The following is a 12,394-nucleotide window of genomic DNA, read 5'->3' on the forward strand; positions in this document are numbered from 1 at the left end:
CCAATTGTAAATACATGGAAGTAGAGGGTATCATGCTAAGCAAAATTAGTCAGAGAAAGACAAATATATGACTTCACTCACATGAAGACTTTAAGACACAGAACAGATGAACACAAAGGAAGGGAAGCAAAAATAATATATAAACAGGGAGGGGGGGCAAAATATAAGAGACTGTTAAATATGGAGAACTGAGGGTTGCTGGAGGAGTTGTGGGAGGGGGGGATGGGCTAAATGGGTAAGAGGCATTAAGGAATCTACTCCTGAAATCACTGTTGCACTAATAAAAAATAAATAAAGACCACAGGATAATATAGTGGGGGCAGAGGATAGTTTCAGCACCTGGGTAACCTGCTCTCATGTTTCTGAATTTAAAACCGTAATAGTGGAGGGGTGCCTGGGTGGCTCAGTCAGTTAAGCCTCTGACTTTGGCTCAGGTCATGATCTCATGGTTCATGGGTCTGGCTCTGTGCTGACAGCTCAGAGCCTGGAACCTCCTTCAGATTCTGTGTCTCCTTCTCTCTCTGCCCCTCCTCTGCTAGTGTTCTCTCAAAAATGAATAGAAATGTTTAAAAAAAATTTTTTTAAATGTAATAGTCCATTACTAAAATATTTAATTGAAATAATTCATTAAAAGCTGTGCTCATTTATTTTCAAAACATTTAATTTCATCTGAATTTCATACGGTACAAAAATATTACATGCTTAAACACATTCAAATAGAAAGTTCTTTCAATTCTTTGGGCCACCTTGAAGGCAAATAAATAAGAAACAAATAAATTGCATAGCATACAGAAAATTTTCTTTCACAAGAAAAAAAATATTTGGACATTTTATACTTAGCGTAGCTCAGCAATCCATTTTATGTTAAAAAATTTAGTTAATTGTTAGGAGGAACAGTATATATACAAAAGAACTCAATAGAGGGCAGCTATTTTAACTTTTAATTAAAAACATGGCTGCTTTAATTTTTTTCTTGTATTTTTTTAAGAAGATACTCCATTTGTAAATTCAAGTTTGGTTGGCCTTTTTTAGTCTTTTTGCTCAATATTTTGAATACTTCCATTTTCTTCTTTTTATAGAGCCTTTGAGCTTCTTCTCTCTCTTGTTTTCTCTTCTCAAATTCCTACAATTATTAACATGCAATTTGCATTAGTAACAAACAGTAGATACAGTTCAGTCATTGTGCTGAAATAGCTATTACCATGCAAACACTTTAGGCTTGTCTTAGATTTTGCAAAATAAGAGGTGTTACCTGTCGCTTAAGTAGTTACCTTCTGCCTTTACTCTATAATGCTCTAACACAGACTAACACAAAGTTATTAAAGTTTTTTAGTTATTTGGCTACAACTAAAATTAGAGCACAGAGGAAAGAAGGCATATATATGTAAGATTTCATCATTTAATTAGATCTGGGATTTTAGAGATTACCTACTGCATATAATACAAAAATCTTCACTTGTAGAATATCTGGTATTCTATTTAATTTGCCATCTGACAGATTTAATTAAGGAAACATTTACTGACTATATAGTAGGCAAAACACTGCTAGGCATTATGATTGTGATTAAGAGTTATGCTCCTTTGATTTGCTAAGATAAAGACTCAAATTCATTTGAGTATAAGAAAAATAATTCAAATTTTTATGTAAACCTGAAAAGCACTATTCGAAATGCACAATATTCTTACAAAAGTTAAACAAAAGTTCTTAAAAAAAAAAAAAAAAAGCAATACATGTGCTGTTTCTCAATTTCCCTAGTAACACATATAGCACCCAAATGACAACAGCCTGTATTGGTATGTAACTTAATTATCAAAGTGCTTTCATATCATAGCATATTCTATTCTTAAAAAACTGTCATTCTAGGCTATTATCTTCATCTTCATCTTACAGATGAAGAACTGACATTCCATGATATGGAAAGTGACTTGTCCCAAATCCTAAATACCCTGTAAGACCAAGTCTCCTATCTAGATCTTGTTAATGCAAAGTCTGATTAGCACTCAAACTTATGTCCTCCTATGGTATAATACTTCATTTACTTTAACAAGCACAAAAGATCTGGAATTTATTTGTGAATTCAGGTATATACAGGATAGTTTACCTCTATGGAGTTTCTCTAAACAAAGTAAAAAAACAAAAACAAACAAACAAACAAAAGAAATTGAAGTTTTAGCATCTATTATGGGTGCTTATTTAATTTATGTAGTTTTGATTCTCATGGATTGATTGGTGTTGGCTTTTTCTCCTGACATCTGATATCCATAAATTCTAAGAAACTACCAATTTTCATGACTACAAAGCCTTAATATTCATATATATAAAGAAAATTTCAAAAAGATACCAAACGTTTTATAGTATAGTGGTCCTTACTTTACCTGTTATACCATTTCCAAAGGTGGCAGTTAATAACTGACTGTTGCTGGTTAGAAAAGGGCATAATGTAACAAACTATGAAACAAATGTACAATACTTCCATGGAGAAATGTTTCTCCTTCATCCTAGTCTACCATCAGTTTAAAAATAATCAGGAGAATTGTACATGTTAAACTTCCAGATTTCTTAATTATACAAACTCTAAAGCTAAGACATAACAGAAATTTCATGTCAATACCATCTTTAAAGTAGTTTTTGATTAATGTGCAATCCTTTTTAAAGTGATGGATTAATATAGCTTCAATGCAAAAAATAGAAACCACAGATTGAACAATTTTGTTGAAGCTCTGCATCATCTTGTTTTCATTTGAAAAAGACTATTATAATTTTGGGCTTCTGAATGACAATAAAGAGTGGTAACTTTTTGCTAAACTAATCTAGTAAGTTTTTAATAGGCAAGATCAACTCTTTAGAAAGAAGTATTTTATTCTAACACCTCCCTCTTTTACCTGTTTCAATGTAAAATTACGATAATCTATTTTTCTTAAGTCAGTAGATCTCAAATTTTATTATACATAAAAATCTCGAGACACTTGTTAAAAGTGCAAGTTCCTAGACCATACTCTTAAAAACTGTTGTCCCAGATACTCATTAACCTATAAGCAGTATCTTTAAGATCCTATTCTTGACCTACTAGTATGCATGCCTTCTTGAGGATAATAGAAATGACTGAGGAATTAGTTAAAATTCTCCAGCTCTTCTCCGACCACTCATTTATTCAATAGCAATTTACAGAAAACATACTATATACACGTACTAAGAAGCACAGCTTTATGTATACATTTAGAATTAAAAAAAAAAAGAATTTAAATATTTTAAAAGATCTTACTTGTTTCTTAGCAGTACGCTCAGCTTGTACTTGTTCATATTCTTCCTGTGCTTTTTGATTTGATGTTTTCTTTTTATTTTTCCTTGGAATAGTAATGGAGCTTTTTAAGATAAAGATATGTAAGTCAAAGGATTAAAAATGGTGCAACCAAAATTATGACACAATTATGTCAAATATAGTACTTGCACAGTAAAATGTCACTGATGCAAATGAACAGAGCAAGGAAGAGAGGCTGGAAGAGGACATCAATCTTATTAGTAAAATGTCAAAAAAAATATATTAAAAATATAGTTACAGCTTTCAAAATACAATTAAAAAATAATTATAAATAAGTAATTATAGAGACTCTTTGAGAAATATTTCAACCAGGGACAACACAGAACGCTTTGAAAGATTCTAAAATGTTAACAAACAGGAAAGCAGCACAAGAATGACAGAAATGACAGTAGGAAGAAAACCTTAAATTGAAGGATGTTACAGAAGTTGTGGGTGGTACATGAACTTTAATCCCAAACTGCTTTGATCAACTTGTCTCTACTTAACCTATTCAATCATGAATGACTACACCTTGAACCTAGTCCCCATTTAAAACTGTTCTATATTAAAGTACTTCTCCCTCTGATGTCCCACTCTAATCTAATTCAACTACTGAAGCTCAGATGACATTCATTTCTCAAGCTATCTGATTCAGTAATTAATCTTCCTTTTCCCAGTCTCAATTTTTCACACCAATTCACAACTACAATAAAACATATTTCAACAGTTCCTTTCTTGAACAAATGCATAAATTATTCATTACCAGACTCTATGTACTGTTCTAACTATCAGTCTTATTCCTTGTCCTTTCATTGTCAAATACCTAGAAAGAACAGAAAATAGACTACAGATGTCATATCACATTCACTCCTTAACTCCTTGCAATTTGGCATTTGTTCTCTTTAATGAAACTATCCACGTCAAAAATGGCCTTCTAGTCAAATATGAAGATTGAATCAATGGGCATTATTTAGTCTCATTTAATTGGCCATTCACTATTTTTGAAAACTTCATTCCCTTAGTTCTAGTGACATTCTTCTCTCCTGCTCATGTTTTCCTTTCTTGCACCAGGTTTTTCCCCAAGTGTTTCCCTTCTTGGTCTCCATTCTTTAGGTAGTTACATCCACGTTAATAAAGACTATCTACTGAAAATCTCTCCAAAGTCACCAATGATTACTTAAACCATAAATCCAAAGACTTGTTCTTAAAGTCCCGTTTTTCTTGGACTTTACAGTGTTTGATACATGAACAATCTCTACTTTCTACAACTGTCCTCTGCTGACTTCATTGTTTCTGTATTCCCCTTTCTCCAATTATGACACTTCTATTTAACTTCTTCAGTAACTTTCTCCTGCTTTGACCTCAAAGTTAAGAAATCTTTAACAATATGATTTTTACCTTCATATTGTGTCTCGTGGTTTAACCCTCCTTACCTCAATTATTACCAAGAATGACAGAAACCTGCATTTCTAGATTTGCCAGAACTATACATCCATTATTCAATAATATGACGCACATGCCTACTGACGAAATTGAATTTTTAGCATCTCTGTTTCTATTTGCAATTGTACTTTTTCCTGGGGTCTTATTTCCTGTTACTTTTACCACAAGTAGCTAACAACTTTAAGCAATCTCTACACCCAAAGTGGGGCTTGACGTGACAAGCCTGAAACCAAGAGTCACACACTCTACCCACTGAGCCAGCCAGGCACCCCGAAGGGAGGCAGTGAGCGCTCCAGATACTAACAACTTTAAAGAACGGTATTTTAGTGAACTAAAAAGTTAAGAGTCCCAAGTAACAGCTGGATTCTGTGCCAGTTTAGGTTTTAGCACATTTTAACTTGAGGTATGCACAGAGAAAGTTAAGTCAGCTCTTTTAAAACCCAAGTGTTATACAGCTATGCCATCTATTTGTTTAATTGCAACCAAGTCTATGTCCTCTGGGGGAAAAAATCTAGAATAGTAGTAACAGCAGCAGCTAACACCTATGTAGTACTTCCTATATACCACACACCTTTTTAAATACCTTACAGAAATAAACCAGTCTTCATAGCACCATGAGATGGGTCAGGAGTACCACAGAGTCTGTGTGAATATCCATTCTGGAGTTGAACAAATGGCAGCTCTGAATCACATACTTCTTATTATCATTTCTATCTCAAAGAAGAGGCACCAGTATGTTAAGTCCAGCTCCAGAGTCTGACGTTAACCACTATACTATAATATCTCTCAAAGTAGTTGTTGGTTTTTTTCAACATGTACTACTAACAAGAGTTTACCATGGTCCAAAAAAGTTAAATGCATTTGAGGCTGAAATCCAAAACCCACATCTTTTAATTCCAACTTCATTACTTCTTCCACTAACATAAATTAGCCTAATTCAGTCATTTTAGCTAAAAAGAAAGCTTCCCTGAAAATATTTTCACATAATTCACTGTGATTTCTAAAATGCCTTAAATAAGAAAAATTCAAAATTCCACAAACTGTCCTATAAACTCTTTCATAAAACACTACTTCTATCTAAAGGACTTGAAAAGAAAATAATACATACTTTATTCTTATGCTATGTTGCTCTGCTGCCTGAGGCTGCTCAGCACTACAATGTTCTTCAGACAAAGCTTGGGCAGTGCTACATTGTTCTTTCAGCAAAGGTTGATCAACTTGTTCTTGTGATAAAGGCTGTTCAACTTTTCTAAGTTGCTTCCTGAGTCTTTCCTCTTCAGCTAAATAAAGATGTTTTAGATGATCAGGGTATCGATCTGTGAACTGGGATTCCTGTGAGGTTTGAGCCTTCTTTTCCTTCCACAGCAATTTCTTGTAATTTTGCTGAATCTTCAGTTTTCTTTGGAATGCGAAGCCTTGTCCTATTGAAGAATATCAGTCATATATTAACTTTCTCAGAAAATAAATTGCATGAAAAATGTAGCTATTAATTTAACATGGAAAACTTTTTACATCATCACATTCAGAAACTCGAATTACTTTACTAGCAAAACTAGTTTTGCTTTAAGAAGTCATTTCATAAAACAAGTTTAAGAGAATGTAATGAATAGTATGCTGGTCCTTCGCAAAAAGACAAAGCTAATATTAGTCATACACACTCAATAATCTCAAAGAAGAGAAAATGACTAATGTTACATAACTCCAACTGACTGCACCCAAAATCAAAATGAATTCCTTCATTCATCTAAAACACTTACTCTAGGTCTCCAATACTTTCAGAAAAAACTCACATCAATTATTTTACCTTAGAAAAGCACAGTATGACTGATTTTCGAAAGAAATTCAGTACAAAAAAGAGAAGACAGTGCATGATTTTCTGTACAGCTAGCAATTACGAGAAAACTGAACTTACAGCTTATACATTCCACATGGGATTTGAGGACACGTGCAGACAGCAAGACAAAATAAAAACAAACTAAAACGAAGTTCATTAAGATCAATAAAAGAAAACGGTTTCCAAAGCTTTGGGATATTTGTAATCAGCAAGGATTTGGGGCAGTACATTTCGGTCCCATCTTTCTCTATATCCTTTGCCTTAATACATGCAGAAGTGGACCCATAGATGCTCTGCTTACAGTTTCACAGAAAAATTGTAAGAAAAACAATTCTGATCAAGAATGGGGTTAAGTCGGGAAACACGTTTAAAGATTTAGTTAGCAACACCGCCTCATCTTCCATTCCTGAGCTATGGGAAGCCCATAGCTCCCATATTCCCATATTCCCTCTGCCCCAAGGAGGTCCGGGAATGGCCCCCTCTGCCCCAAGGATGTCCGGGTCTGGATCCTAAAGTCTTCTTCCCTGCTATGGCGAGTCTCATATCCTAAGATTTCGCAGGCCTGAGGATTTGTAAAAGGCTGCCTTCTTACATACCCTCTCGAACGCTTCCCACGAAGGCCTGCTGATGATTAGATCGCCACGTCCTCTGCTTCACATTTTTTTTTCTGAATGCGACCGGGGAAACTCCGTCGCTACGTGACCCAAAATTCCCTGCCGGCCACCGAGCCGCCGGCCTCACCGGCGCCATGGCACACCAACCAAGTCGCCAGGAAAAATCACAATGGACGCTGTGAAAGTACGTCATGAGACAAAAGCAATCAATCACCCAACTAGAGTCCAGATCGGAGACGTATTCATACGGTCTGAGTTACTTGCGACCGAGCCCTCGCCTTGCGGCTACGTTTGCGCCACCTACAGCCCGGGAGGGTGAGCGTCATGGCGGCGTCTTTTCCGCTCCCAGTGACCCAGGACCTGTTCACGTTGCGTGCCAAGTTGCAGGGACTGCTGCAGTTCCTGAGAGAAGCCCTGTCCATTTCCAGTGCACATACGGTGGACTTCTACACTGAGTCCGTGTGGAAGCAACTGGTCGACTTGCCCCCGGAGACCGTGCTGGGGGTGCTGAGGCGGTCAGCGGCCGAGGCGGAGGCTCGGTCCCCCGAGGCGCGCCTCCTGGTGGAAGCCGAGATGGGATCAGGTGAATGGCAAGTGGGCGGGGCGGGCTGGGAGCCGAGAGACAATCCGGCCCAACAGAGAGTCTCCCTAGCGGAAGAAGAGCGGAAACAGGTGTGCGGTGGGGCGGGCAGAGGCGGGGCCGGGAGGCACTCGCTTCGGGGCAGCGGAAGCGGGGTCGGGTTCGTGGCAGGGTGGGCCTGGTACGTTCTTCCGGGTTATCTCTATCGTCCTTGGGTGCTTGTGTATTTTCCAAATTTAAAGAGACAGGGAATCGTGCAGGAGCGTTGTTCTTTGAGTAATTCAACAAAAAGTTTTTGAATGGTGGGAAACAAGACGAACAATGCTTTTAGATTCCAAGTGGAAACGGCAGAAGATAAATCAACCCTTTATGAAATACATCAAGATAATTTAAGATAATAATGGCCAAGAAAAAATAAATGAAAACAGATGTGATAGCGATTGTGTGAGGAGACTGCTCTAATTTAGGTGCTAAGAAGTAGGAGAAGGCGCCAGCCTGCAGTGAGCCACAGGAAAGGATTTCAGGAACCAAAGAGGCCCAGAGGCACAAAAGAGCAGGAGTGGTTGAGGTTCTGTAGAAAAGCTTGAGTGTCTAGAGCCAGGCATGGGGAAATGGCAGGTGTGGTCAGGGAGGTAAGCAGGGGCCGGATCACGCAGGATCTCCAGTCCTCTGAAATTTTAAGTGTGATGGGAAAACTTTGGAGTCATTTGGTCAATATGGGGACTTAATGTAAGTTATATTTGAAAAAAAATAGTTTTAATAATTGTTTGAAGAACAGACTAATGGAGCAAAAGGTGAGAGTCCAGTTAGAATGCCATTTCTGTAGTACAAGAAAGAGATGCCTGTGTCATGGAATAGGATGGTAGTAGTGAAGACCTGAAATATATACCCGAAATATGTACCAGTTCACGTGAAAATTGTTTGTAAAGTATCTACTGTGTGCCATGAATTTTTGTAGGCTCTTGGGTTTCTTGCCTTGGAGAAATTTAGATTCTACTGAGGTGAGTACATGTTAGAAGCAGAGATGACAGGACACCGTCAGGCTTCTGGAATTTCTTCCCTTTTGCTACTAGGCTTTCCCAACTTTGCACTTACTTTATTCACTGAGCATTCTCCGAAATACAAAGTACCACTAGAGGGTCCTCCTGTAATAGGTAAATACTGGTTTCTTTAAAGGTACTGTTCATTGTAGAAAAGTTACACATCTCTTCAGTTTGCTCTCTTAATACCCAGTACTCACCTAGTAACAGGGCTTAAATTCTCAGTGTACATTTGTTGAATGAATGAATGACTCATGGTAGCTCCTAAAAAAGAAAAAAAAAAAAAAAAAAACCCCAGCAATTAAATATGAAGCCCAAGACTTTCATATGGGTTTTCACACAATAAAAGAATTAGATTGTTTGCATATCCTAATGATAATAATAGGGTTATTTGATATTTATTATTTACTCTACCGTGTGCTAAGTGTTTTCTTAAATATTTTCTCTTTTAACATTTATATCAGGCTTGCAAGATGGGTTCTGTTTTCGCTTCTTTGTGAAATTGCAACTTGAAATAGTTTATCAGGGTCACAGCAATGGAGATTCAAACTTGCATCATCTGAGGTCTTCACTGTAATGAAAGTTTATTCTGAATTATCTAAGAGTGAATTACAAAGGCTATTATCAAAGCCAACATTTTTATGACACGACTACATTCCTTTGTTCTGGTTTGTTTTTATTGTTTTCCCTTTTAAGAATATAAGAATTGTTTTGTTCACTGCTGTATCCCTAGTACAGTGCCCAGTCACTATAAGTGGTTAATAAATATTTGGTAAATGAATGAATGAGTGACACCACTTACTTGTTCTCTTGGGCTAGGAGTAAAATACTACTATCTTTTGGGAAAACCTTACAATCAATTTTTTAGTTATCCAACAACAGTGGAGTCTAGACCAGATTGTTCACTTTTGAAAAGTACCTGGCCCTGCATACTTTTATACATAATATTCACTTGTGCAAATGGTCAGCTGCCTTTACTATTAAAATAATGAATTTTTATAATTCATGCTTGTAAGGGATATTAATTTTTGTTCATGCAAAGAAAAACTATAGGCATTTTCTCTGTCTCTATATGAAGTCTGTTGTTTGTGTCATAGAAGAATAGTTTTTGCTCTTTTGACTATATTTGTATCTTATTAAAACTTACATCACATGTCTATGTACAGTATAATTTAGCAGTTAAATTTTTAGACTTTTGTATTAGATGTGATTCAAATTCCAGTTCTACCACTATCTCTGTAACCTTGGGGAAGTTTGTTCACTCTCTCAGCAAACACTTACTTAGTGTCTACTGTGTGGCATGCTTTTCTAGGAGCTAGGGAAATAGCAAATAAACAACAACCCCGTCTTCATCTTGCTTGCATTCTAGAAGGAAGAGAGACAATTTTTAATGCCACAGAAAAATCAAGTAGAGAAGGGAGGAATAAATAGAGGAAGTGCAGGAGGAAAGTTTGTTTGCAATTTATATAGGTTGTTCCAGCAAGAATTCATGTAGATATCTCTGGAAAAGAAACCTAGAAAGGAGAAAAATGAGTCATGAAGCTATCTGGAGGTAAAACATGCCAGACAGTGAGAACAGGAAGTGCATAAGCTCTGATGTGGGAGTATGCATGGTGTGTTAAAGGAGCACCAAGGAGACTGGAAAGGATTTCCATCAGGGACCCGCATAAAGTGGGGTTTTCTGCTGATTCTGTATGAGGAGTTATAAATAAACACAATTCCCAGAGCTTCACTTGAGTTAATGCACAGTGTGTAAAAGTGCACCAGCAGATGTTTGGCCCAATCATTTTGGTGTTTTATGAGACCAAGTTGTTTCTGAAGATCCTCAGGGTAGCTATTTTAGTAGATTTCTCTTACTAGGTGATGTTATGGTCTGGTCAGAGTCCTGAAAGTTTCTTCTCTGTCTGCCTAAAAACAATTAGAGAAGAAACATTTAATTCTCTAAAATAAAAAGGAAAGATGCTGAAAATAACTATATTTTATGGATATAAATTACAAGTGTTATGGGTTGAATCGGGACCCTGTCCTCCAAATTCATATGTTAGAATCCTAACCCTCCATTGTGACTGTATTTGAAGATAGGGCCTTTAAGGAGATGAGATTAAATGAGGTCAGTAAGGGTGGAGCCCTAATCCAACAGGAAGAGGAAGAGACATCAAGAGGGCACACAGAGAAAATCTATATGAGGACACAGAATGCAGCCATCTGCAAGCCAAGGATAGAAGTTTCCCCAGGAACCAACTCTGCCATCACCTCCGTCCTCCAGCTTCCAGAACTGTGAGAAGTAATTTCTGTTGTTTTAGCCACTCACTCAGTCTGTGATATTTTGTTATGACAGCCAGAGTAGACTAATGCAATGTGCTTTGCAGACAGGACTGCCAGAGTTCAAGTCCTGGCTCCACTTCTTACTAGTTTTGTTAACTTGGACTTCAATGCTTTGTACTTATGTGCCTTATCTGTAATAAGGATAAGTATAGTGCCTATTTGATGGAGTACTATGAAAGTAACATGAGTTGATACAATAATGCCTAGGAAATAGCAGCACTTAACCCAGTCATTTATTTGACTAATGTTTATTGAGCACTTCCTACCTACCAGGTTTTATTCTAGACCCTACAGTTATGATACTGAATGCAACAAAATTCCTGCCACATGGAGCTTATGTTTAAGAGAGGGTAGATCCATAGTAAACCAAGCGTATATATGGTGTATATATATATAAACGTCAATAAGTGAGATCAAGTGGCAGTAAACACAATAGAGAAAAGCAAAGCATGGAAGGGAAAGTGAAGAAGATGGATGGTGTGGTGGAGAGAAATGCTATTTTAGATTGGGTGATTAGGGAAGTCTTCTCTAGCAAGACAAAATTTGAACAGAAACTTGGAGAAAGCCAGTCGTACAGCTAAGTGGAGGAAGAGTGTTTTAGGCCAAGTAAAGAGCAGGTACCAAGCTGGAATATGCTAGGTGTGTTGAAAGCACAGAAGAATGGTCCAGGTGGGACTAGTGAATGATAAGATTTGAGAGGTGGCCTGGGATAACTTTATATAGGACTTTGTAGGCCATACTGCTAGGGCCATCATCCCGGGGACATGAGATTGAGCCTGCACAAGGCTCTGCACTGCGCATGGAACCTGCTTAAGATTCTTTCTCTCTCTCCTCCTGCCCCTCCCCTGTTCACACACTCTCTCTTTAAAAATAAAAAAGATTTTGTGTGGGGTGTAATATGTGATTTATGATTTATGTGATATGTGATTTATGACTCTGGCTTCTGTGTGGAGAAGAGACTGTTAGAAGGGGAGAATGGAAGCAGGAAGACATGATAGGAAGCTAATAAAATAACTTCAGGTAATGGCAACTTGAAGAGATCAGATAGTTTCTCTAGCAAACAACAATGATAAACAGTGACCAGATCATTAAAAAACAACTACTGGAAGGTTTGGGAAGATGACGAAAGGTAGTTGAGAAGACTTTATTATAGAGGTTTCTACTGATGGATAAGAACTGGGAGTTCGTGGCTTTCTTCCTTTCTTTTGTGCTCCAAGCCCCCCTAGATCTGGCAGTGGAAAGCTGCATCCTTACCACAT

General features: G+C 37.2%; 2 protein-coding genes across 10 annotated transcripts in view; one reads left to right on the forward strand and one right to left on the reverse strand.

The window, feature by feature from the left end:
• Window positions 1-918: 918 nt before the first annotated feature.
• Window positions 919-7,591, reverse strand: CCDC59 (coiled-coil domain containing 59). 2 transcript variants are annotated; one of them, XM_007085592.3, is made up of 4 exons: window positions 7,173-7,551; window positions 5,851-6,163; window positions 3,264-3,363; window positions 919-1,123 (listed from the first exon to the last, which is right to left on the reverse strand). In XM_007085592.3, exons 1-4 carry the CDS (start codon window positions 7,381-7,383, stop codon window positions 962-964), a joined length of 786 nt encoding a protein of 261 aa, XP_007085654.1. In that variant the 5' UTR covers window positions 7,384-7,551; the 3' UTR covers window positions 919-961. The 2 variants fall into 2 exon arrangements, with proteins under 2 accessions (XP_007085654.1, XP_015394545.1); XM_015539059.2 differs by lacking the exon at window positions 919-1,123 and adding an exon at window positions 5,314-5,452 and having other exon boundaries at window positions 3,282-3,363; window positions 7,173-7,591.
• Window positions 7,423-12,394, forward strand: part of METTL25 (methyltransferase like 25) — a 154,857-nt gene continuing 149,885 nt past the window's right edge. For all 8 annotated transcript variants that reach the window (XR_006220085.1, XR_006220083.1, XR_006220086.1 and 5 more), the window contains exon 1: window positions 7,423-7,773. Coding sequence is in view for 2 of the 8 variants with exons in the window: in XM_007085589.3 (XP_007085651.1) it covers window positions 7,515-7,773 (259 nt within the window). In the remaining 6 variants the exon portion in view is untranslated. The remainder of the gene's footprint in view (window positions 7,774-12,394) is intronic.

The sequence above is a fragment of the Panthera tigris genome, chromosome B4 (assembly GCF_018350195.1).
Source record: "Panthera tigris isolate Pti1 chromosome B4, P.tigris_Pti1_mat1.1, whole genome shotgun sequence".
Lineage (NCBI taxonomy): Eukaryota > Metazoa > Chordata > Mammalia > Carnivora > Felidae > Panthera > Panthera tigris.